At 49.3% G+C, this 25,169-nt stretch overlaps 1 protein-coding gene across 1 annotated transcript in view; it reads right to left on the bottom strand.

Moving 5' to 3' along the window:
- Positions 1-2,345: 2,345 nt before the first annotated feature.
- Positions 2,346-25,169, bottom strand: part of LOC135886323 (alpha-2-macroglobulin-like) — a 30,316-nt gene continuing 7,492 nt past the window's right edge. The window contains exons 8-26 of the mRNA XM_065414153.1: positions 22,293-22,410; positions 21,446-21,674; positions 20,937-21,063; positions 15,958-16,079; positions 14,736-14,787; positions 13,987-14,070; positions 13,373-13,564; positions 12,762-12,834; positions 11,392-11,548; positions 10,668-10,742; positions 8,349-8,514; positions 7,679-7,902; positions 6,321-6,539; positions 5,882-6,009; positions 5,276-5,364; positions 4,220-4,290; positions 3,724-3,826; positions 3,015-3,056; positions 2,346-2,371 (exon numbers count right to left, since the gene is read on the bottom strand). Coding sequence (XP_065270225.1) covers positions 2,346-2,371; positions 3,015-3,056; positions 3,724-3,826; positions 4,220-4,290; positions 5,276-5,364; positions 5,882-6,009; positions 6,321-6,539; positions 7,679-7,902; positions 8,349-8,514; positions 10,668-10,742; positions 11,392-11,548; positions 12,762-12,834; positions 13,373-13,564; positions 13,987-14,070; positions 14,736-14,787; positions 15,958-16,079; positions 20,937-21,063; positions 21,446-21,674; positions 22,293-22,410 — 2,297 coding nt within the window. The remainder of the gene's footprint in view (positions 2,372-3,014; positions 3,057-3,723; positions 3,827-4,219; positions 4,291-5,275; positions 5,365-5,881; positions 6,010-6,320; positions 6,540-7,678; positions 7,903-8,348; positions 8,515-10,667; positions 10,743-11,391; positions 11,549-12,761; positions 12,835-13,372; positions 13,565-13,986; positions 14,071-14,735; positions 14,788-15,957; positions 16,080-20,936; positions 21,064-21,445; positions 21,675-22,292; positions 22,411-25,169) is intronic.

Raw genomic sequence — 25,169 nt, 5'->3', positions numbered from 1 at the left:
GCCAAGGGGAATAACAAAAAACTTCTTCGGTGGAGTTTAGCTCTCCAAAATTTTGATTTTAAAATACAACACATTTCGGGAGCTTCTAACAAAGTGGCTGATGCACTCTCCCGGGAAAGTTTCCCAGAGTTAACTGGTTAACAATTGTTCTTGTAATAAAACATAATGTTAGTTTTTATATAATCAGTAGTATGTCTAAAGGTACATGTGTTTTATTAACTCTGTTTTCTCCTAGAGCTCCAGGAAGAAATCACAGCCAGTGTGGAACCGGATGTCCAACACTATCTGTGATTTGGGGGGCGTGTCATAACTATAAAGGGAAGGGTGACAGCTCTCCTGTATACAGTACTAAAATCCCTCCTAGCCAGAGACTCCAAATCCTTTTACCTGTAAAGGGTTAAGAAGCTCGGGTAACCTGGCTGACACCTGACCCCAAGGACCAATAAGGGGACAAGATACTTTCAAATCTTGGGGGGGGAAAGGCTTTTGTGTGTGTCCTTTGTTTAAGGGGTTGTTCGCTCTTGGGACTGAGAGGGACCAGACATCAATCCAGGTTCTCCCCATCTTTCTAAACAAGTCTCTCTTATTTCAAAATTGTAAGTAAAAGCCAGGCAAGGCGTCTTAGATTTACTTTGTTTTCTCAACTTGTAAATGTACCTTTTACTAGAGTGCTTATCTTTGTTTGCTACACTCTGAACCTAAGACAGAGGGGAGTCCTCTAAGCTCTTTAAGTTTGATTACCCTGTAAAGTTATTTTCCATACTGATTTTACAGAGATAATTTTTACCTTTTTCTTTAATTAAAAGCCTTCTTTTTAAGAACCTGATTAATTTCTCCTTGTTTTAAGATCCAAAGGGGGTTTGGATCTGTATTCACCAGGAGTTGGTGAAAGGAAGGAGGGGGGAAGGGTCAATTTCTCCTTATTTAAGATCCAAGGAGTTTGGATCTGTATTCACCAGGGAATTGGTGAAGGTCTCTCAAGGCTACCCAGGAAAGGGAATTAGCTTTGGGATGGTGGCAGCGGACCAGAACTAAGCTGGTAGTTAAGCTTAGAAGTCTTCATGCAGGCCCCTACATTTGTACCCTAAAGTTCAAAGTAGGGATACAGCCTTGACACAGGTGCTTGGGGCGGCCACTCCTGAGAGGGGCAGCACGTCAAGCTCTTCGGCGGCAATTCGGCGGGCAGTCCCTCACTCCAGCTTGGAGCGAAGGACCTCCTGCCGAATTGCCATCGCGATCGCGGCTTTTTTTTTTTTTTTTTTTTGGCTGCTTGGGGCGGCCAAAACCCTGGAGCTGGCCCTGGTGTGGAGCCTCGGAGGAGAGGGCGGAGTGGGGACAGGAAGAGGTGGAGCGGGGCAGAGCCTTGGGGCGGAGGAGCGGGGCAGGGCCTTGGGGTGGAGTGGGAGTGGAGCACCCACTGGGAAAAATAAGTCAGTGCCTATGCTGCCAGCTCAACAATACTTAGGGCTACAATGTAGATGTGGATGGGCACATTTTGTGCATGCATGCGCACATGCTCCATCTCAACGCTGAAATCCTCACCTCTGCTTCCCTTACTTCTTGGCTGCACTATTCCAACTCCCTTCTCCATGGCCAGCTCATGTTCCCGTTTTCCAGACTGCTGAGACTCAACTCTTCACACACACCATACTCATTTTATGAGTAAAACACTGTTTTTCCCCACTGCCAGTGCCACAAACTTCCTCTGAGAGCTAAGATGGGCTCTTTCCTTCATCAGCTGCAACGGAGACCCAGCAGGAGAAATTCTGCCCCCAGGGTCTTCACATCTCCCCTCAGTTACACCTGCACCACACCACTGACTGCAAATGTCATTGAGGGAAGAGTTTGGCCCTGCAACTGAAGCTTAGGCCAAGATCATCCCCAGTGCAGGAAACAGGATAGGAAACCTCAGAACTTCCTCAGGATTGTGCCATCAGGGAAGGGTCTGTTCCCTGCCTGCACAACTAAACAGGCCCATGTGATGCACAGATCTTCACAGATCACAGGCACCAGGGCTGTTCCCAGAGAGACCCTCTGTCTCCAGTCACTTCTGATGTCCTGCCAACCCCTCCTTGGCACCGATGGCTGGGAACGGCTCTGGATCTGTTTTAAGGTTGAGACTATCCTGCAATCTGATCCCAGCAGGGGAGAAGGGATAAGCCTTAGTAACCAGGAAAGAGGCCACAAGCATCTGATCAGAATCATGACAATTTATTTATAACATTAATTATATGGTGCTGAGGGGTTTTCCTCACCACTATATCAAACCACTTCGCCTGGGGGAATTGCTGCATGCAGAGATGAGCAGAGAGGATTCAGCAGGGCCCAGAATACAGCTCCATCACTCATGCATTTTCCTGCTCAACATTGGCTATGATGGGGAAAAGAGAATGTGAGAGAGTTACAGAGGAGTCAATGACTCATGGAGGGGAAGCTTTCCGTCTTGTAGGTCACCTCATTCTGGAGCTGCAGAGACACTGCCCTGACCAGACTATGGCTTCTCTACCACAGTGGCCGGACGCATCCCTAGAACATTCAGGGCTTCAGCCCCGACCCCTTTCCCAGCAGTGTTGAGTCACCCCAACCCTGGAAGATGGTTTTTCATCAATCTGTTTTGCTTTGCAGCCTGTTTAAAAAAAGCCCTGATGAGAAGAGGGATCCCAAGCTTGGGTTTTGGAAGGACTTACTCTTGCTCTGTCCCAGCAACAGACACAGAAAGAAGCAGAGACTTGTTTTGACTTAGGGGGAGAACGTAATCTTGGGACTAACCAAGCCTGCTGCCTCAGACTCAAGGCCTGAATCTGGAACTTGACAATGCGGGGGAGTTGGTGTTCCCTTCTCCCCTGAGCACTTAGGGGTGCTGGCAGACCACCCCAGGACATGGGGCAAAAGAGAACAGCAACTTTTACAACCCTTCAGACAGGCTGAGGAGACTCAGGCTGGGTTTCAGCACTGTTCTAACTGAGCAGCCCTGAGCAGTCTGAAAACCTCACAGTCGTCTCTTCATACGCTACCTTTGCTGCAGGGGGCGCTGTACTCAGCAATGGCAAATTCATCTGGAAGACACAAGGGAAGGGAGATGTGATCAGGGCTGTGTGAGACCCAACCAAGACTCCTCACACTTCCACCAGGCCCTGCGGCAGAGAGCTGGCACCGCACCAGAGATCTCAGGCAGGAGAGGAGGGAGCCCTGTCTCCAAGGGCACTGAAGGAACCTCAGCTGGGCTCCATGGGAGGAAGGCAAAGGTTATCCCAAAGCTACAGCACAACAGGCATCTCCAGTGAGTCTGTGCCAAGTGCCCTATGTCCGTTTGCACCTCGCCTGACACACGACCACTGGGGTTGCCGTTGGGCTCTGGTTTTGTCACCCCAATTTCCTAGCTGGGAACAGAGGAGTGAATGTGCCTCCCCCAGGTCACACCCAGAGCTGGGATCCCAGGGCAGGATCTGAACCCAGGACCCTCCTAGATCCCTTTGGCTCTAACCTACGTGGATTAGCAGACCGAGGGGTCTGGGGCCTCAGAGCCTCCCATGGTGCGAGCATGAGGTCAGTGCAGGATGATCCCTAGCATGTAAACCCTGTGTGCCCCGCATTCTCATCCTGGAGCAGGGAGATGCTCAATCCCATATCCCAGCAGGTTCACTGTGGCTTTGAATGTGACTTCTTCCCCCTTATGACAGGCCCACCAGCCTCCACTGCTGCCAGCCCCACCCGCACACACACCTGTCTCATAGTAATCATAGACTGTCACCACCGCTGGCTTCAGGCTCTGCACGGGGAAGTCCTGTTCCACCGCGAAGGAGAAGCTCTGAGTCACGTTGCTCACCTGAGAAGGAAACAGACGAGGCTCAGGAAGCTCTGAGCCACTTCACCCTCTCCTTCCACATCTCCTCCCCCCATTGGTGCCCCCCATGATCCTGCAGGTCCAGCATCTGCCCCCCTTGGCTGCAGGGCCTGGCAGGGATTCAGGCCCTGAGGGAGGTGGGATAAGCCCTGCCCAACCCCAGGGTATGAGCCGCCGTCCCTGGTACCCGTAGGTGGGGGGAGATCAGGGCCCTGGCTCTGTGTTGGGGAAGTGCTAAAGGGAAACACTGGGCAGGAATACATGGGTTTGTCTTTCCCAGCTGAGGCTTGGGAGATCCCCTCCCCGGGCACTTCTATTGGGAGTACATTGGGGGTGACTCTCCTTGGCCCATCCCGGCCCCGTGCAGCCACTCACCTGCTCCATGTAGAGCAGCACGTGGTTGGTGCTCAGTTCTGTGCGGTGGATGTGGTGATGTCCTTCCAGTTGCCAGCAGGAAAGGGGGAGAAGCAGGATGTTACTGAGCTCCCCTTCGAACCACCCCACAGCCCTAAGCAATTGGATGCTTTCACAAATTCATGGAGTCCAAGCCCAGAAGGACCATTGTGATCATGTAATCTCACCTCCTGTATAACCATGGGTGTAGTTTGGGGACACTGGGGGGTGTTGTCCCCCCAAACTGCAATCCTTAGGCAGGTGTGGAATTTGTCCCCCCGCCCACATGCACAGCCCCATTGCCCTGACTGGAGCTGCCCCCACCCCCTGCCACAAATACAGAAGTCAAATTACGCCTATGTGTGTAACACAGGCCAGAGAACTTCCCCAAAAGAATTCCTAGAGCAGATCTTTTAGACAAAGACAAACATCCAATCTCGATTTAAAAATGGTCAGCGATGGAGAACCACCGGGACCTCTTTCCCCTGGTGCTGTCAGGGAAGAGGCGGAGTATGTGTCCCCACCCAATTGGTGGACTGAGGTGTAAAGTGCACCTGAGGGGCTGGACCACAATCAAAGGCAGCACCAACTCCAGTATACCCAGCCTCAGTCAAACAGACCTAATAGTTCTTCCTCATTCTCTAGGTCTTAGACTGGCTAACACTGTCTGCAATGCTGGGGTCACTGCACAAGGTCTCCATGAGCCCAGGCTGGAGTCAGACATGGAAGGAGCTGCTGTCTACACTGCAGATCCTGCAGCTGGGAAATCTGCAGGTGAAAGGCTGATCTGAACTGGCCCCTGTGACAGAAGTGGGGTGGGGACTCTCAGACCCTTCAGGATTCCAGTGGAAAAGAAGAGATGGGGTCAGAGAAACAGAAGACATGGGGGGCCCTACTGCTGGAGATGAGACCAGGTTGCACCCATAATATGAGGGGTCAGGAATTGGAGCCCACTGGGGGCCAGATACCTCTCAGGTGGGGCTGAAGGCAAGGGGCTCTGGGGGGGCTATAACCCATACACAGAACAGGCTGTTACCTTCCTCACTGATGACTTCACAGGGATGAATCCTGACAGCATCTTAACATCAACAATGACCATGTTGGAGACGGGGCATTTCCCTGTATAACTGGGAGACCAAGCAGGAAATGAAACAAGGTTTAATACATCTCAGCACAGAGCTGATGCACCTCAACTCTGATTGGCACAGGTGCACGCTCCCCCGATCTGTAGCATCTCCCACCCCACCTGCTTGACCACGTGCAATCTCCTGGAGTGACCCATCCCCAGCTGTAGGGCTCAAAGGCGCTGACTCCATGGGTGCTCCAGGGCTGGAGCATCCACAGAAAAAAAGTGATGGGTGCTTAGCACCCACCGGCAGCCCCCCTATCAGCGCCTCTCCCTCTCCCCAGTGCCTCCTGCCCTGAAGCGTCCAGGAGGAGCTGCGGAGAGGGGGCGGAGCAAGGGTGGGGCGCGCTTGGGGGAGGGGGTGGAATGGGGTGGGAAGAGGCAGAGCAGTAGTGGGGCCTTCAGGGAAGGGGTGGAATGGGGGCAGAGCCTGGGGGGGGAGCACCCCTTGGCACATTAGAAAGTCAGCACCTAAGCTAGGGCTGCTCCGGAAGGCCTGGGCCTGTGAGGGGAGTTACCTGATGTTTATGGCAATGCTAAAAGTCCTGTGGACCTGTGGGTTCTCACACGTCTCGGGGACCGTGTGCACCTCCAGCGTGAATGGTGCCTCTTCCGGCTTGGGGAGCACGTTGTACCTCAGGCTGGTCTGGAAGAGAATGCACAGTTCTATGTGAGCCTGTGCGTAATCTCCTCTCTGCTTATCTCCTCTGCCTCCTTCCCCCGGTCCATCTCATTCCCTCCTTTGTCTTCTCTTTCTCCTTCCTCCTCTCACTAGCTCCCCATTCCCTAACTCTGGACATGCTCTCTCCTCACACCTTTTCCTATTTTCTCATCCTTATCCCCATCTCTTTCTCCCTTCCCTCCCCTACCCATCCCACCTCACCCTGCCATCTCCAGGATGAGCCAGGCGCCCTCAGCAGCAGCCTGTCCCTCTCCCCCTGCCCCTGGGCCCCTCACCTGCACGTAGACACATCCTTCTCCTGTCACCCCCATGCTGTAGTCCCCTGGCACCTCTGCCAGTGCCATACGCTGGAGCAGCAGACGGTTCGTGTGATCCATCTGGAACTGGGTCTGAAAGTTCCCTGTGGATTGCAGGGTCACTGTGGATGCTCCTCCACTCTTGGTGTAAGTAGAGGCTCCGTATCGGGACAGGGCCTGGAGTGCCACCACTGTGTCCTGCCAGTCAAGAGATGGGCCCAGGCGCCCAAGGGAATGAATGAGCCATTTCTATGGGCCTGGAGCCCCTACCCCACCGGCTCCTCCCACACAGCACCGCCCTGCTCAGAAAGGTCGGCTTTTCCCATTTCCATCCATTCTCTACCCATCACTCCCACAAGCCATTCACCTATTCCCTGGGCCCAGATCCTCCAAGGTATTTAAGCACCTTTCTCCCACTGAAAGCAGCCAAGTGTCTAAGTACCTTTGGGAACATAGGCCTTGGGAATTCTGACACTCCACTACAGGGAGCTGAGGGAAGAAGCCACCCACCCTCCCGTGAAGGAGCAACCTGAAGGGACAGCTGACAGGGCAGACAGATAACAGAGGCAGATGCACCCACGTACCTCAGCAGCAGGGAAACAGAATTGCAACCCTACTGTGTTAACCAAATCCCTCCGTGAAGTAGTCTTCCAAAGGGAAACACTTCATGCACTGTTTCAAGAGGGATGTGTTTTGGGCAGCCTTTAATCAGGTGGCACTTTCTGGTTCTACATAACTCGGGATGGTGCCCCCACCCCACCTAGGGTGACCAGATGAGAGGAAGAAAATATCGGGACACATGGGGCGGGGGGGTCGCCGGCAGAGCAAAAAAAAAAAAAGCGGAGCAGGACGCGGGACAAACACCTAAATATAGGGACAGTCCCGATTTTCACCAAGGTGTGTCTGGCAGTGGCTAGCTGCTGCTGCTTCTCTGGGGAGTCCTCAGCTCCCGAGCTGGATTGGCTTGGCTGGATGGGGTCAGTGCTGGGGGGAGCTGAGGAAAGCGTCATGTTGGTGGATGCTCAGGGCGACAAGTCTGCCCTCTGTACACAAGAGCATCACTTGTCCAGTCTCCTGCCTCATTAGCCCACTAAGGCCTATGGGGATCTGATGTAGCCATGCTCCATGCTGTGACTATCCCATGATCTAACCCCCTCAGAAACAGAGGTTCTCTAAACCCTGCAGCGAGGGCACTGTCGCCCCCTCCCCCTCCCCAGAAGGAGTCTGTCTCTGTTCCAATGCTGGGTTATTCGTTCTTCTCTGGCAACCTGATATATATATCTCCTGCCTCCCCCTCCTGCCCTGGGTGTCTGAGGCTGGGGATGGGAACAGCTCACCTGGGTGGAGGAAAAGCCCCCGTTGGGATTCTGCTGCTTGCTGATCCACTTTGCAATTTGAGCTGCTAATGACAGGTCTTCTTGGGATGGTGCCGGCCGCGTGGGGAGGTAAGCGAGGAGCGCGTAGGACGTCATCTCCACCTCGGCGGAGGGAGCACGGGGGTGATAGAACGGGAGATCAGCCTCTGGCTGCTTCCCGGGCCTCTGCCAGTGAACGGAGCCATCTGCAGTGGGAGAAGGGAGAGGGAGGAGAAAAGGAAATGTTTATTACCGAATATCTGGTTTTTGCCAAGAGGGTTACTGACATACTGTCACTGAGGATGGAGAATGGAGTCCCAACCCTTGCTGGGCATGTCAATACAAAGCATGAAGGTATTAAATAATCCCTCTAGTGGGTCGATACAGTCCAGATGTGGAAACTCTCAGTGTCTAATTTGGTTGCTGCACCTGTGCCTGTGTCTCCCACATTTTATGAAGTCAGATCCCAGGAATGGCCAGTGCCAGGGTTTTTAAGGCTCATTGGTCTAAAATGTGTGAAGAGGCTAAATAATCCCAACCTGCCGCAGTACAGACTGAAGGTTATAGCAATAACAATCAAACCCTTCTCCTGCCAGGCTACATAGGGCCAGTGGACCGGGATGCAGAAGAAGAGCCCATAAACAGGTCTCACCCTCTTTCACAGCTTCCTTATCAAGCGAGTCCAGCAGTGCCCTGTGCTTCTCCTCCTTCCCTGCCAGGGTGAAGGCATAGGCCATCAGTGCCTTTGTGTACACGTGGCTTCCTCCCTGCTCCATGGCTGTTTCCAGGCAGAATAAAGCACTACGGACCACAGAGTGCTGCGGGGAGCATAGAGGGGAAATAATCAGTGTTTGCAGTGTGACGATATGAGCTAGGCTTTGGGCACTGCCTGTGCAGGCTGTCATCTCATGGCCACAGAGCACAGATGGATTTAAATAAGAGGTGCAGTGGATCTAATATAACACAGATGCTGGTGATGGGATGAGTGACTGTTTGACACCAGTCACTTGCATGGTCCCAGTGAACTCAGACTCTTGTAGTAATTTGGTCACCCCATCACTGTGGGCCACTGAGCACAGAAATGTGGCTTAAATGTGTCTAGCTGAGACAGCCTCAGCAGTTACAAAAATCACATTCCTGCCTTCCATGGGGTAGCCATGTTAGATACAAGGCCTTCACAATTTGGAGAAATTAAGGTAATCTGAGGTGTCTAGGGCTATTTATTGAATTTTAACCAAGAAAACATGTGGAAGGCAAATGAAACAGACTCTGCCATGGATAGCAATGGGCCAACAGCTGTCAACTAGTATATAATCCCTCCCAGTCATTCATCCAATGAAAAGCATGACTAGATGTTAGGATATAGATATTCAGGCCTGTCTGTAAAGACCTATACTTTAAGAATGTAGGTGTATTCTTATCACTTAGCTAGTTATAGAGGTATAAAAGAAAGAATCAAAATCACTGTCTGTCTGTGTAAGGGCCTTCTCTTACAGTGACAGTCTGAAGCTTTGTTCTTAGGCTAAGGCCTTCAGCTAAGCAGCAGAGGCAGCCATAAACTGGGAAATGTATGGTCACATCCTTACATTCCAAACCAGTCACATTGAAATAAGGTGCTATTGGGCTGTTAGGAATACAATTCTGTCCTGATATTCCTATCACCTCCAGAGAAAGGGAAGAGCCTAGAAAATGTAAAAGGAAACTTAGTTTGATAGCATCCTGTCTGGCAAGAACTCACTTATCAATAGCTGGGATGTGAAATCCTCATCTCTTTGTTCCTCTATAGTCTCCACTTCCCTATTGTTTGTCTGTATAATCTCAGTTTGGTTCTGTGATTGTTTCTGTCTGCTGTATAATTAATTTTGTTGGGTGTAAACCAATTAAGGTGGTGGGATATAATTGGTTAAATAACCATGTTACAATATGTTAGGATAAGTAGATAGCTCAGTGGTTTAAGCATTGGCCTATTAAACCCAGGGTTATGAGTTTGATCCTTGAAGGGGCCACTTAGGGATCTAGGGCAAAATCAGTACTTGCTCCTGCTAGTGAAGGCAGGGGGCTGAACTCAATAGTCCTTTCCAGCTCTATGAGCTAGGTATATCTCCATATATTTTATTTATATTATTGGTTAGTTAAATTTCAGTCAAATGATTGGTTAAGGTATAGCTAAGCAGAACTCAAGTTTTACTATATAGTCTGCAGTCAATCAGGAAGTAAGGGGGGGGATGGGAACAGGGACTAGGGGTGGGGGAATTAGAATCATGTTTCGCTGGCTGGGAATGGGAACAGGGAATGGGAACGGACACAGGCAAGGCTCTGTGGTGTCAGAGCTGGGAAGGGGGACACTGAAGAAGGAAACTGGAATCATGCTTGCTGGAAGTTTACCCCAATAAACATCAAATTGTTTGCACCTTTGGACTTCGGGTATTGCTGCTCTCTGTTCATGCGAGAAGGACCAGGGAAGAGAGAGGGTGAAGGAATAAGCCCCCTAACACTAGACCCCTAGTACATTTACAGAGACTATATAAAACAAACAGGAATAATGAAGAAGGGAGTAGCCACGCTGTCAGGCTGAAAAGCTTCCATCAGTCAGACCCATCTGAGCTGCAGCCAGACACACAGGAGACAGTGACCGAACACTACAGCTCTTTTGACATGAATTTGGGATTCTTTTTTTCCATTGTGCATATTAAAAAAACCCAAATAAATAAAGAGCCAATCAAAGAAGCAGAGCTCGGCCAGAACCAGTACTGCACACCCAGATGCTTCTGAGGCCTGGGGACCGTCTCATTCTGGAGCCAGAGCCAAAGCCTTTCCAGACTGGTTTTTTCCCTCCTTTCCTTAGAGGTCCCTTTATCAGGGCAGCAGGCTGCCACTATCAGGACTCGGATGGGTATAGGGAGTGGGGGAGAGGGGAGGCTGCTGACCCAGGGGAACTCATGAAGGGGACTTTGTGCGTGTGGATACGTACAGTGATGGGCAGAGGAATCTCTAGCAGCGCGATGGTGATGTAGGCAGAGAGCGTGACCTCATCGTCCACCCCGCCCTGCAGGGAACCACAGAGAGAGACACATTAACCCCACGCAGCACCTAAAGCCTTTCCCGGCTGGGCCCTCTACATACTACATCCTCATGCCCTTTATCTGCCCACTCTTGCCATGCCCCATGATAGCTCTCACAAATGGGTATGTCTACACTGCAGCGGAGAACGTGAGACATGCACACACCAGCTCCGCCCAAGCTGGTACACTAACAAAGGCAGTGTGGCCATGGGTGGCAGCTCTGGCTAGCTGCCCAAATACAGTCATGCTCAAGCTTGGAGTATGTACTTGGGCAACTAGCCTGAGCTGCCATGGCCACACTGCTATTTTCGTGGCTGTCTACCTGTGCTGGGAAGTACACTCCCAGCTGCCGTGTAGACACACTCTGCGTTTCTGTCCCCATTTTCCTCCCATGGTAGTTACCATGTATCTGCTCCCTCCTTTCTCCTCCCCATAGTAGGTCCCACGTACAGTACAGTATCTGCCCATCCGTATCTCCAGGGTAGTTCCCAGGCCCATGTCATCGCCTGCTCCTCCCACCCTGGCCCCATGTGCTGAAGTGTCTGAGCTGTTCCCATGCGGAGTTGTAGCTCTCTCCATGTCACTGAAGTCCTGTATCGGTCCCATGGGAAGCCAGCTGGGCAGATACGTCACCTTTATGGCATTGTTCAGGAGCGTCCCAGAGCTGCGGAAGCAGCCATTTTCCTTCTGCTTGCCAGCGAGCCAGGCCAGGGCATCCTGGATGTGCTTCTCCTCGATGAAGATGTGAGAGCGGGCCTGCGCGAAGGACTTGAGGACGAAGGCCGTCAGCCTGCGACAGAGTGCGGACAGTGGTGAGAGCTCCCTCCCATGCCCTGTGCTCGCTGGAGGGGATGGGGTCCTGGGGCATCGCCAGCCTGAGGGGAAGCAGCAGGGGCCAGAGAGCTGGTGGCCATGGGGCAGAGAGCATGAATACATTGCCTCCACCTTCACCCACCTCCACAGTCTCCTTCACACTGATTTCAGGATCCAGTTCAAGCTCTCTCTTCCTGTTTATAAAATCCTCCCTGGACACAACCAGTCTCTCAAACTTAGGAGCCCTCTTCATGCTAAATACAGCTCTTATAGCAGAGGGTCGTAGGGTTGCAAATGTTGAATTTATATTTAAACAGGGCTCCATGGGAGTTCCAAGGAGTTATACACCAGTTTGCCTGTACTTAGTAAACTAGTCAAAATGACAATTAAAAATAGCATAATAAAAGATTCAGAAGATCATGATCTGATGGGGTCTAAGCAGCATGGCTTCTGCAAAGGAAAATTGTGTCTCACTAATCTCTTAGAATTCCCTGAACATGTCAATAAAGTGCTGAATGAAAGAGAATTGATTGACATAATTTCTTCAGTAATCTCTTATGACAGACCTTCTCAAAAGCCTTTTGGAAAGTCTAAATGAATTGAATAATCATGGGATGAGGGTCAAAGTGTTGTCATGGATCAGAAATTGGTTCAGGGACAGAAAACAAAGATTAGAATTAAATGCTCAATTCCATCATAGCACAAGGCTAACAGTGGGGTGCTGCAAGGTTCAGTACTAGGACTGGTGTTGTTTAATATACCTATTAATGATCTTGATAATGGGCGATCGATGGCATAGCAATTCCTATGGTCCTATCTAGCACCAGGTTGCTCTCTACCTCTAACCCAGTTCCACCACTACGGGTATGAGAGTCTCCCCTCTGCAGCTCCCTGTCTGGAACAGCCTCCCCTGGATCTCTTCATCTTTTTTCAAAAATGATCTGAAACCATCCCATCCCCTTTGCCTCTTCAGTTCTCTCTCACCTCAGGGCCAGTGGGAACAGGTGCTTATTATACACAGCAGGCTGATGAAGCCTATTCCCTTTGGTGTGATATGCCAAGGGACTGTGAAAGCTCCAGCGAGCCCTCAGGCCTTTAACAGCATCACCAGTTGACTAAAATTTAACACTTCCTTTATAACTATATAACAGAGGAGGTTTAGGGGAGGCCTGACTGGCAAGAAATCTCACCAGGTATTCCCCGGCTGCCTGTAATGCTCCCCAAATGTGCTGTAAGAGCCATCCAGGTGCTTGTAATTCACCTCTGATAACCTGAAATGGAAAGTTAAAGCAGGATTTATACATCAGAAAAAAAACAGTAGGGAGTGAGAGAGCAGCTCACCAGCTCAGCCAGTAAAGGGGCTCCTAGGCCTGATGTGTACTAGCCAGCACTGGTACACAAACATACACGTCTCCATCCCACGAGCTAGTCAGCAGAGGGAACTGACATAAAACACAAGGGCAGCACCATCGTATTCCAGTAGGGGGAGTACCACACAGTCTGGTTAGCTAGAGCACCCAGGCTGAGAAGCCATTTCACCTGGCTACTGTGTGCAGCATTTCCACACTATAGGGGTGACTCATAGGATGGACACAGCAGCCAGTAGCTCTCGTGGGGCAATGAGTGCGCGTATCCGTAGTGCTCAGACAACTGACAAGAGTGTGTCGAATTGGGATCCCACTCCCCAGATACACAACCCAGTCCCTCTGTCCTCAGCTGAGGGAAGCTCTGTCTGCAGGTCAGGCAGAAACAGAAAGCTCCCAGCACAAGCTTGGAAGGGCGCAAGTGAAGAAAGAAAAGCCCCGTCCCTCCTCACCACTGACTAAGTATCCGATGGCCTTGGATTTGGTCTCCTCGCTCAGCTGCCCCGTCTTATTCAGATAGTCCAGGACGTAGATGTTGGGGGCAAACAGGACCATGTTCTGCTCCCTGCAGCCGAAGGGCATCTGGAGGAGCTGCTGCAGGTTCTGCATGGCTGTGCCCAGGATATCGCCTGGGGATGGAGACACAGGGAGTCAGTGTCGCACAGAGGTGGCCTGCGGAGGCAGAGTGCACCGCAGAGCACAGGCAGTAACAGGTGAGAGAGAAGGACAGAGGGAAAAACAGGACAGAGCCATACCCTGAAAGAGGAAACACAGAGAGAGAGAATGGGGAGAAGGAAGGGTAGGAAGATGTCTGGCCTAGGAATAGGGATACTTAGACAGAAAGGCCAACACACAGGGAGACTGATAAAGGGAGGTCAGGGAAAGGAGAACAGGAACAGGAAAAGAGACAAGAAGAGATGAATGGAGAGATGATGGGGACACTGATGAAGGGAGTGAGTAGCTGACCAGGTGGAAAGGCTGGCACAGCAGGCAAACAAGGAGCAGTTGCTGCAGCTGCCAGGGCAGGTCCTTTCTGAGTTGCTGCACTCACCCAGCACTGTCACATAGGCTCTGACTGAGCCCTGCACCACGTTCAGTGGAAGCTTCAGGGAAATCTTCCCTGCTTCTGAATTTCCTGAGGGAAAAAATCAGACAGATAGGATGCAATAAAATGTCCCCATGCTCAGCAGTGAATGGGTCCCAGAGCAGAACCTGGAATGCTGCCTTCCACCTGCCCCCTGCATGGGGAACCCCTGCTTTCAGCAGCTCCATTCCTCCTAGCTGGACAGTGAGACGCCCAACTGTCCCCTCTGGCTTGGGGTCCTGTGACCCATGGGAAACACTTCGCTCTTTCTATGGAGTGAGGTGCACCACCTGGCCCGATGGGAAACTGCAGTCTCCAGTTCTTTGGCCCTTCCTGTTTGCTGGCAATTGGCAGATGGTAGAATCCAGTTTGTAATTTCACTCTATAGAATAAGAGATTAGAGATGGAAAAGTCCCATTAAACCCCTTTAAGCCCATCCTCCAGGGACTTGGGCCAGGATTGCTCATGCAGTCTATTCTCCGGGGCTTTGTCAAGCCCTAGATCTCAATGTTCCAAGCAATGTCCTCATGATTAGGAAATGTGTCTCAACTCTCCACACAGAAACATCCCCACCATTGCTTAGTCTCTATCCTGACACCCCAAGTTCTCACTGCACCCTCAAGAGTCTCCCAAATAATCCCACTCCCTCCTTGGGGCTGTCACTCTTCATCCGCTGGCAAAAGACATAGATGAAGAAGGAGCAGAGAGGTCCTTACCATTTGCACAGAGCAGAGAGTTGAAGGTTGCTTCCGTCTCAATCCCTTCGGGCTTGGGAGGGGAAGGAAAATGAGAAAGGTGAGAAGCTGCAGACAGACTGAGCATCTGGCATCAAGAACAAAGTCTGTGTGAGGACAGGGCGGGGAATCTTCAGAAAGGGACAGAGAGGCAGCAGGAGAGGTGGGGAGAAGAGAGAGTTCGACAAAATTGGAGAGACAATGAATGAAGACAGAGAGAAATGTAAAGGGCCAAGTGGGTGAATCAGAGGAAGAGGGAGATTTGCAAATTTCCATGGACTGATGCTTGTAGATTCCTAAAATAATAATTGGTTAGAATAAAATAAAAACCAGCTACTAATAAGTTATTGTCTCTTCACACCCAAGGGAAGAATAGTGCAGCTCTATTGCACGGGTTACTAGTTACCTGAAGCACACTGTGCAAGATGGTACCTTAATGCCCCTATAACAGAGAGGACATGCACTATGTGTCATTGCTAACATCAGGTGATGCGATAAGTTAAAGACAACTTACTACATGGTGGAATATCAGCAATTCTACATACTGTAATGCTGCAGATTTTCTCTTTCCATTAAAGGACAGCAATAGGGTATACGGATAATAGGAAGGGACAATATTACACATTATTATAACTGGTGTTACTGTTGGTATCGTGAAATGTCATTAGTTATCGTTGCTTTTTTATGACACACGGAGAGGCTATGCAGATTTATGTATCATTTGTTACTGATTATAGATGCTGTATAATGAGCTATTGCTTTCCTGCAAAGGTGAGGGTATGCAGCATTACCCTGTGCTATTTCATTTCACTGGGTAACAATGTCAGCAACCATTGCTGCCCTAGGAAAGAGAGAGGTTATGCAATGTTACCATGTTATGCTTATTTGGCACACTATGCAATGTTTTTTTCTGTAAGGGAATATACAATATTATATCCTATAGTGGGTGGGATTTTCCAAAGCACACCTAATTCCCCTAGGTGCTTTGAATCTCCCACACGTGTGCTTCTGTTAGGCTATGTAGCAAGTTGTCACAGCTTCCCTGTAACAGAGGAGGCATGGACAGTTATAGAGTCACACTCTATATACGATATTACTGTTTTCCTATCCTACACCGAGCATTATAGCGCGGCTTATTGCCTACGTCACACTGTGTGAAAACTTACCACTTCTCTATACCGCAGGGACTAAGCAGCCCACATACCTCCACTAACAGCTGTTTGATCACTGTATCCTTCTGCCCTGTCTCAGGGAGCACTGCTACCTCGTTCCCACAGGGCAGCTCCGTCTTCAGGGCCTCTGCACTCACAGAGAAATTCACATTACCTGAAACAAAGAGAGATAAGTGTTCTGCCAGGCACTGCAGCTACAGGGGTGTCAATGTCATTTCCATGGTGCTCCACTCTTCAGCACCATTGATTACATGGAAACCTCTCTGTAGAGAAAGAGCTCATGTCACATCTCATGTAGGCCTGGTCTACACTACAAAGTTAGATTGATGCAAGGCAGCTCATGTCAATCTAGTTGTGCATGTGTCTATATTTCAGTTTGGTTCCTACAGACGTAAGTGCCCTGTTGCATCAACTTAATAACATCGCCACCCTGAGCGGCATAGAGCCAAGTTTGATGTCCTTAGGTCAATGCAGTGATAGTGTAAATACTCCACTGCTTATGTTGACTGTTACTGTCCTCCAGCTGCTGTCCCACAATGCCCCACGCTGACTGCTCTGGTCACCATTGTGAACTCTGCTGGCCAGGGGTCACAGAAACCAGAAGCCTCTCTCCCCCCCTTCCCCCTCCCCCACCCTTTGAAGCCCTGCAAATTTTTGAAATTCCTTTTCTTGGGTACCCGGCTTGGTGGGCACACCTAGCAACTCTCCCTTGTGGACTGCAACTGCTCAGCTGACATGCCAGCTACGCACTCCAGACATGCTCCTGCCTGGAACAGACAGGAGATATTGGAGCTTTTGGGCTTGTGGGGAGAAGAGGTTGTGCAGGCACAGCTCTGAACCAGGCATAGAAACATGGATATCTAGGAACAGATATTATGCAAGTGAACAATGCCAGTGCCCCTTCCAATGACCAAAAGGACATTCAACTGTCATTCTGCACCTGCTGAGCCTCTAGTTGAAATATTCCTTGGTGCTGTTGAGGTGGCCGGTGTATGGCTTCATGAGACAGGGGAGCAAGGGTTAGGTTGGGTCGCCCAGGATCACAACTGGCATTTCAACATTGCCACTGGTAATCCGCCAGTCAGGAAAGAAGGTCCCTGCTTGCAGCTTTCTGAACAGTTCTGTGTTCTTAAAGACGCGAATGTCATGCATCTTCCCTGACTAGTCAACACTGATGTCAGTGATCCAGTAACACTTGAATAACCACAGAAAAGTAGCCTCTTTTGTTGATGTACTCTGAGGCAAGGTGGTCTGGTGCCGAAAGAGGGATATGTGTGCCATCTATCACCCCACCGCAGTCTGAGAACCCCATTGCTGCAAATCCATCCACTATGTCCTGCACACTGCTGAGAATCACAGTTCTGCATAGCAGGGGGCGATCAATGGCTTTTCATACTTGCATGACAACAGCCCCTGCGGTGAATTTCTTGACTCCAAAGTGATTTTCAACTGACTGATAGCAATTGGGCATAGCACATTTCTACAGTGTGATCGTCGCTTGCTTCTCCACTGTTAGTGCACCTCTCATTTTGATGAGTGGCAGTGGAATACCTATCCATGGTGCACCGATACAAGCACTCCTGGTAAGTACGCGTATCTCTGACATAAGGAGCCAAGTATGCATGCATACAAGTAATGTGCTAACTGTGGCAGCTGTATGCCGATGTAACTTGAGTCGACATAAGTTTGTAGTGTAGACATGGTAGTAGTACCTTAGACCATGCCTGCACTGGGTTTTTCACACAGATGCAGCTGCACCAGAGCAAACCCTGGGAACAGCCTTGCTTCACTGGTGTGAAAAGTGACTCACCCCAGTGAAGCAGGACTGTTCTAAGGGTTTGCTCTGGTGCAGCTACATCTGTGTGAAAAACCCCAGTGCAGGCATGGTCTAAGACAGGGATCCTCACCACAAATTATTTGGTGGCCTCAGAGTACAGCCACCAACTCTTGCAGGTGGCTACTCTGACACTTTCATTTCAAACCAGGGCATGTGGCACTAGTGCAAGTCACAGATTACACCAGTTAGTGTGTTTACACTAAGAGTTTGTTCTGGTGCTGCTACATCAGTGACATCAGCAGCTACATCACTAGTGCACTACAATAGTGCAAAAAAACCAAAACAAAAAACAGTGCAGACAAGACATGAGGATCACTCTGCAGCAGCCTTCCCAGTCCTGGCAGGAATTGGGCAAGACGGATAGGAGTGCAGGGAGTAATGGCTCCGATTTCTGGCTGAGGATGATGGCCTCTGTTACACAGGACTAAAGGGTCATTATAGCCCCTTCAGGCCTTAGAATCTATGAATCTCTGATTCTATCCATAGAGCCCTGGCTGAGTCAAGCAAACAGTTAATGCTCCCGTTTAGCCCATCAGGGCCATGAGGGGAAGAAATAATTAAATTCTCCATCAGATCCACAAATTACTTAACAGGGTCAGCACCACTTATTCCAGATGTGCTCACCTGAGATGTTTCCCAGGAAACGGTTTTAGCCTAATGACAGTGAATGGCAATGACAGCTGCTGAATCAGGATAGTATTTGAAAAAATTCTGCTCCTTGGGGACGCAATTGGCTAGAACCAAGGAGTTAAGTGGAGGGTAGTCAGGAGTTTATTAAGGGCATGTCTACACTACAAAATTAAGTAGACCTAAAGTAGGTCAACGTGCAGCCACGGCAGTAATTAAATCGCTTTTGAATGTCCACACTATGCTCCTTGTATCGGCAGTACGCGTCCACACTAACAGTGCCTGCATTGATGCAGCGAGCAGTGCACTCTGGGTAAGTATTGCACTGTGCAACTCACCACCATCTAGCACAGGGTATTTTGGGAAGGGTTTGCAATGCATCATGGGGGCAAAAAAGTAATGCAGGAGTGATTGGGAACATGGTTTCAACATCCCATGATGCAGTTTTCTCCATCCCATAATAATATCTGCATCCCATAATGTTTTGCACCTCTTTTCAAAAACACTGCAAACCTGCGCATCCGCCATCTCTGTGGGAAGCATGGATCCTGCAGAGCTCTGCACTATTGTGGTGAGCATTGTGAACATAACACGCCTGATCCCACAGAATTTCCGGAGCTTCAAGAGGAGCACTGGGGAATATGACAATTCCTTGCAGGCTAGCTTGTCGTGCACCATGGAAAGAAACAATTCAAGGTTGTTGTTGGCAGTGATGGAGCAGCTGCAGATGGTGGCACACTGGTTCTGGGCCTGAGAAACAAGCACTGACTGGTGGGATCACATCATTCTTCAGGTATGGGATGACAAGCAATGGCTGCAGAACTTGTGGATGTGCAAGGCCACTTTTCTGGAACTGTGTGCAGAGCTCACCCCAGCCCTCCAGCACATTGACACCAAAATGAGAGCTGCACAGACAGTGGAGAAGTGAGTGGTGATCGCTGTGTGAAAGCTTGCAACACCAGATTGCTACCAATCAGTTGGGAATCAATTTGGAGTGGGAAATCCACCGTGGGAAGTTGCTGTCATCCAAGTGTGCAGGGCCATTAATCGTTTCCTGCTACATAAGACTATGACTCTCAGCAGTGTGCCAGACATAGTGGATGGTTTTGCAGCGGTGGGGTTCCTGGGCTGCAGTGAGACAACGGATGGCACACATATCCCTATTTTGGCACCAGACCACCTTGCCAGAGTACATCAAAAGAAAGGGGTACTTTTCTATGGTAATGCAAGCTATGGTGGATCACTGGGAAAGTTTTACCAACATCAACATGGGATGGTCAGAGAAGGTGCATGACACATGCAAAAAGCTGCAAGCAGGGACTCTCTTTCCAGAACAGAGGATTACCAATGGGGATTTTGAAATGCCAATAGTGATCCTGGGAGATCCAGCCTACACTTTAGTCCCCTGGCTCATGAAGCCATACACTGGCTACCTCTATAGCAGCAAGGAGTGCTTCAACCACAGGCTCAGCAGGTGCAGAATGATAGTTGAATGTGCCTTTGGCCACTTGAAAAGCCGCTGGTGCTCTCTACTCATGAGTTTAGACCTCAGTGAAAAAAATATCCCCATAGTTATAGGTGATTGCTGTGCACTTCATATCTGTGAAGCAAAGAGGGAGACATTTCCACTGGGATGAAGGGCAGAGGTGGAATGGCTGTCTGCTCATTTTGAGCAGCCAGATACCAGGGCTATAATAAGAGCTCAGTGGGGAGCTAGACACGTCATGGAGGCTTTGAGAAATGCTAAGCTCTGATTCATTACTAACAAAGCTGCCAAATGAAGAATGAAAGAAGAAACAAAGATCAAATAAAGGAGAAAAGTAATGAATCTCATTGTCACACTTGTATTTGTATTCAGTGGCGAGATGATCTCAAACCACAAAGCTGTATCCAGTTCTGAGCTGGATTTCAGATACCTCAGAGTTCAAAGCTCTTTTGGATCAGTGGATTGGCTTCATGCCTGTCTCTAAATCAGCACAGGATTTTACAACAATTTAAGTTCTTTCAGATGGGCTCTTCTCTTAGTCAGGATGGCCATTTAACCAGGACTTTAAGTTTTCCATGGGGTATCTCAACTAAATGGTTTCTCCACTATGTGATATGGGCAGGTATGAAGCAGGTGGGTGATAATTGTATCTCAGGCTTCCAGTCTCATCACAAATCACCCTCATTCTGGATGACTGTCCTGGCCCAAGTGAGAACCAAGGACTATAACCTGCTTTTCTTGCTGAAAGAAGAGACCCAGCCAGCTCTCATCTTTCACTGGTGTGTTAGAGAGGAGTATGTTGATGGAGGTCCTCACTGTACAGACAGTGTCTTTTGAATGGAGGGGTCCAACAGCTGAAAACCATCTAGGGTTCTCTGACTTGTCTGAGGAGGAGCTTATCACTCCCCAACCAAGGATGGGAGTAAAACACCCCAAAGAAGGGTCTTGGGGAAGTTGAATCCCCTACCAACAGATTTTTGAGCTACCAGGTCCCTGCCCCCTGAGATTTCTGTGCCACTCCATCTGGCCCCTAAAGATATCAGAGCTAGAATGCTTCTTACCCAGAGATATTGGGGTCACAGCCCAGGACACAGTTTTTCTTCCATTCACGCAGAGACAATAAGAGTCCTCTTCCTTCTCCACAGGGGTAGCTCGGAAGTCGGCAGATGAAGCCAGTGAGATGCTGACCTGTCAATTGTCCAGAGAGGTGTCATCGGGGAGGGGGCCAGGGAAATTAGTAGTAACTAGAGATGCAGACAGTACGGCAGATGGGATGTGCAGAGAATTGGGCAGAACAGGGTTTGTGGTACTATAAGGGACAGAGAGGGTTGAGGGAACACATGGGTTTAGAAGTGTAGATGGTTACAGGGGTGTAGAGATTTGGAGTTACAGGGCTTTGGGGTGCTTGGGAGTTACAGGAGCATAGAGGCTTGGGTGCACAGGTGTTTGGGGAGGACAGGGGCTGCAGGGAGACCGAGGGCTAAAAAGAGCTACAGACACAGGAGTTTGTGAAGCAGAGAAGTGTGGCCTGTGGGTTTGGTTGCACGGGGATGGTGTGAGTGTCTCTTACCCTGATGCAGCGGGTCAGGTAATTGAAGACAGTGGCCTTTAGCGTGAAGGCCTTGCCACGCACCACAGAGTAGGGCAGGGTGAGCTCCATGAAGAAGGGTTGGAAGGCTCTGAGGGACACGGTTCGGGACAGGCCAAAGCCAGTGTCACTTGAGGTGCAGAATGCATTAGCTTTCCATTCTGTGATGGTATCAGGGATTGTCAAGGGCAATTCAGCACTTCTGTTGGAGCTGGTGACAAAAAGAAAGATAGGATCGTGATCACAGCCTGGTCAGACACTGAAGGAAAACCCAAGTGTTCCAGGGAGTGATGTGGGGAACTCAGTAGATAATGCTCTCCCCTCTGAGTCCACACTGAGCTCAATGCTCGAGTATGATGCAGTGCTTCAGGGAGTGATGTGGGGACTCAGTAAGGGGTGCTCTCCCCTCTGAATTAGCACTGAGCCCATTGTGCTGGGAGTTGTTGTGCCAGAGGAGGTGCTGTCTTTCAGATAACACATACAGCTGATATTTTGACAACTTGTGATAATTAAAGACCCCACAACCCTTTTAGGAAGAAGAGGGGGGCTCACCCTGGGTCATTACAATCCAAATGCTTAGATTCCCCCTGCAATTTCAATTGGAAATGGGGCTCTTTTTCACTTTCCTTTCTAGATGTTTGTGCAGTGTTGTTCTGCACTGTAAACATCTGCCATTGGGGAACAGCCCACAGGTGGCTGAGTGATTTCTGCATACACAGAGTTTGAAAAGCACTTTGGGATGATGAAAGAGGCTCAGTAACCATCAGGAATTCATATTATCATCACAAAAAATAAGGGAATGTTAAAACAGCAACAACCAGCTACTCACGTCAAAGGCACTAAATCCCAAATCCATGTCTCTGGGAAATACTTTCGAACTGTCTCCACCGCTGCTGGAAGGGTCTCAGCCATGACAGGGTAACCTGAGTCCAGTACCCTTGCATGTCCTGGGTGGTGTGAGTATAACTGATTAACATAGATATAATGCATCAATACCAGCCTGATGCTTCCATCTCTGAGGGTAGGTCAACACTGCAGCTGGAGGTGTAATTTCCAGCTTGGGTAGATGTATGCACACTACACTACCTGTGATCAAGCTAGTGTGCTAAAAATAGAAGTGTAGCAGTGAGGCATGACAGGCTAGCCTCCCAAGTACATACGTAGGGTCCCAACCCCCCATCCATGCTGCAACAGCTACACTTCTCTTTTTAGCGCACTAGCTCTTGATCAAAGCTAGCACGTGTGTGTCTGTCAGACCTGGAAATTACACCTCCCACTGCAATTTAGACACACCCTGGGACACTTTCCCCTCCAGCTACACTGGTGCAATCAGACACCCAAATCGGTTGTGGTGGGTAGGGTGGGAATGGAAAGTTCCATGTCTGAAGCATGTTTGAGGGGTCACATCACGACTCCAGCATGTCATTTTCTGCTCCACCATCACTGCGAAGCCCCCAGCATTTCAAAGGATCGGCCTTAGAGCTGGTCACAACAATTTTCTCAAAGATTTTATTTTGACTCAATGGAAATTCTCATAAAAAAACTGTTTCCATCAACAGTTTCTGGGGGGGCGGGGTTGTTGGAAAACTGAAAAAAAAAAAAACACTTTTTTTATTTTGGATGAAAATTTTAAAAATCCACAACAGATATGTTTAAAAAAATTATTTCCCCATTTTTCCTTATTTTTTCGTGTGTGGAAAATAACAGCCATTTTTTGCTCACCTGTGTATTAGTATTGTTAAACTAGGCATTAGAGTTATAAAAATGTGTTCAGTGTTTAGACTTTACGGAATCCTTGTAAGCAGCTGCAGCCATTAATCTCACTTATAATATCTGTATCCCATGTTCTAAGGTAATATTTAGTGTTTGCTCTGTAACTGTGAATCACCAGACAGAAAAGAAGCATCAACAAGTGTGAAATACCAGTCTGACACAAAAGAAGGCCCATCAACACCAGACAAACCATTGTGGAACATCAGTTGATTGTTCCCCTCCACCAAGAAGAGGAGACGGGCCACTGAATTACTCCCAATGACTGAATTTGCAACTCAGAGAAGGGGCAAAGGGATAAAAAGCCCTAATAAGGAGGAACTGTATTGTTTATGCTGCTTGGAGTCTGAGGGGCAAGGATCACACAAGCAAAAGATCCCCAATGCTTGGCCTGGGTTAGCCCTAAAGGTTATATAGATATTGTTTATCATAGAAGCTACTATTACCATTTGAACAGGACTGGACTAGCACGAGGTTGCAGGGCAGGACTCAGGGGCATCGGCAGAGCTGTGTGGGGAGCCCAGGACTGGACTAGCAGGGGGGCTGCAAGGCAGTACTGAGGGGCATCGGCAGAGCTGTGTGGGGAGATAGGACTGGAATAGCAGAGGCATCAGAGTTTCTGCCTACAATATGTTTAACTAGCCAGATCTATTGGCACCTCACCACTATTTATTTATTTGGATTTATAATACACACAAAACCCCACCAATCCAGTGCTCTAGGCTCTTTGCCATACATTGAAAATGCACCTCTGAAAATCAGATATACACCAATTAAGAATCTCTCCTGCTGGTGGGAAATGTTCAAATCAGTCACCAAGAGCCCAGGTGTTTCCAGACTACCCACCACTCCAAAAAAACCCACTGACTCTATGCTAGTGGCAAACAATCCTTTTTTTATTTATTTATTTATTTTTGCCCCCTGTACAGCTATGGCATAAGAGTTAAGAAAATCTTTGTATTGGAATTGGTCAGCTTCAACCTCTCTAATGTCTGGTGGCGGAGGCAGTCCAGAGCAGTGGTCAAATGTGGGCAGATGATGGAGCAGCTGGGAGGTTGATCAGTATCAGAGGCAGCCTGGGGCAGTGGTCAGAGTTTTCTCAGGGGTCAGTAGCTGGAAGCTCCAATCCAAGGGGTCAGGTCAGTGCATCAGGGAGGCCAGACCAGGCAAGGCGGCAAGGCAGGGTCAGGCGAGGCTGTCCAGGCAGCAATCAGCAGGCAATGATCTGTTGCTCAGACAGCTTCCTCTTCCTGGTGGGGCCTTTAAATAGCCCAGGTACTCACTGAGAGTGCTGCCTGTCCATCCAATTGGAGGACCGGGACATGGGTGCTGTGGGTTTGTAGGCCATTAGCACCAAAGCTCTTGGTCAGGGGCAGCAGCTAAGGATACCACCTAAAGACCTGGATTCACTATCAGGGTCTAACAACCTGGGGTCTATTGGTGCCATAACGTGCCAGTGGCAGAAGACCCAGGCTGAAGCTGACTAATTCCATCATCAAGATTTCTCCCTCCCACTTCAATTGTCCCTAATCATCCATAAACCATGGTTGTGACCCTGACTGACCAGGTGCCAGCTCATGCCAGAGCCCCCGGCCAATTCACCTGTGAGTGAGTATAGATCAAAGTGATTGTTAAATGTATCAGAGTGTATGTGGTGTTTCAACTTCATGAAAATGAGTAGGATGTTACTTGCTTTGTTTTCACTTATCTGTATCCTATTATAATGTAGTAGCAAACATTTACATTGTGTAAACCCTGTAACTAAATAACCCATCAAACAAGAAAGAAGCCTTGTGCAATGCAAATGAAGAACTTTAACAGAAAAGTGCAGATTTCAAAGCAAGTGGTCATTATGTGTGATGATCAGAGGTCAAACACTCTAAATGCATTCCTCACTCTGTCATCAAAGGAAAAACCCACATGGGTAGTAACCCTG

This window comes from Emys orbicularis, chromosome 1, assembly GCF_028017835.1.
Source record: "Emys orbicularis isolate rEmyOrb1 chromosome 1, rEmyOrb1.hap1, whole genome shotgun sequence".
Lineage (NCBI taxonomy): Eukaryota > Metazoa > Chordata > Testudines > Emydidae > Emys > Emys orbicularis.
Note: the sequence above shows the minus strand (reverse complement) of the source record. Positions and strands in the feature narration are given on the sequence as shown.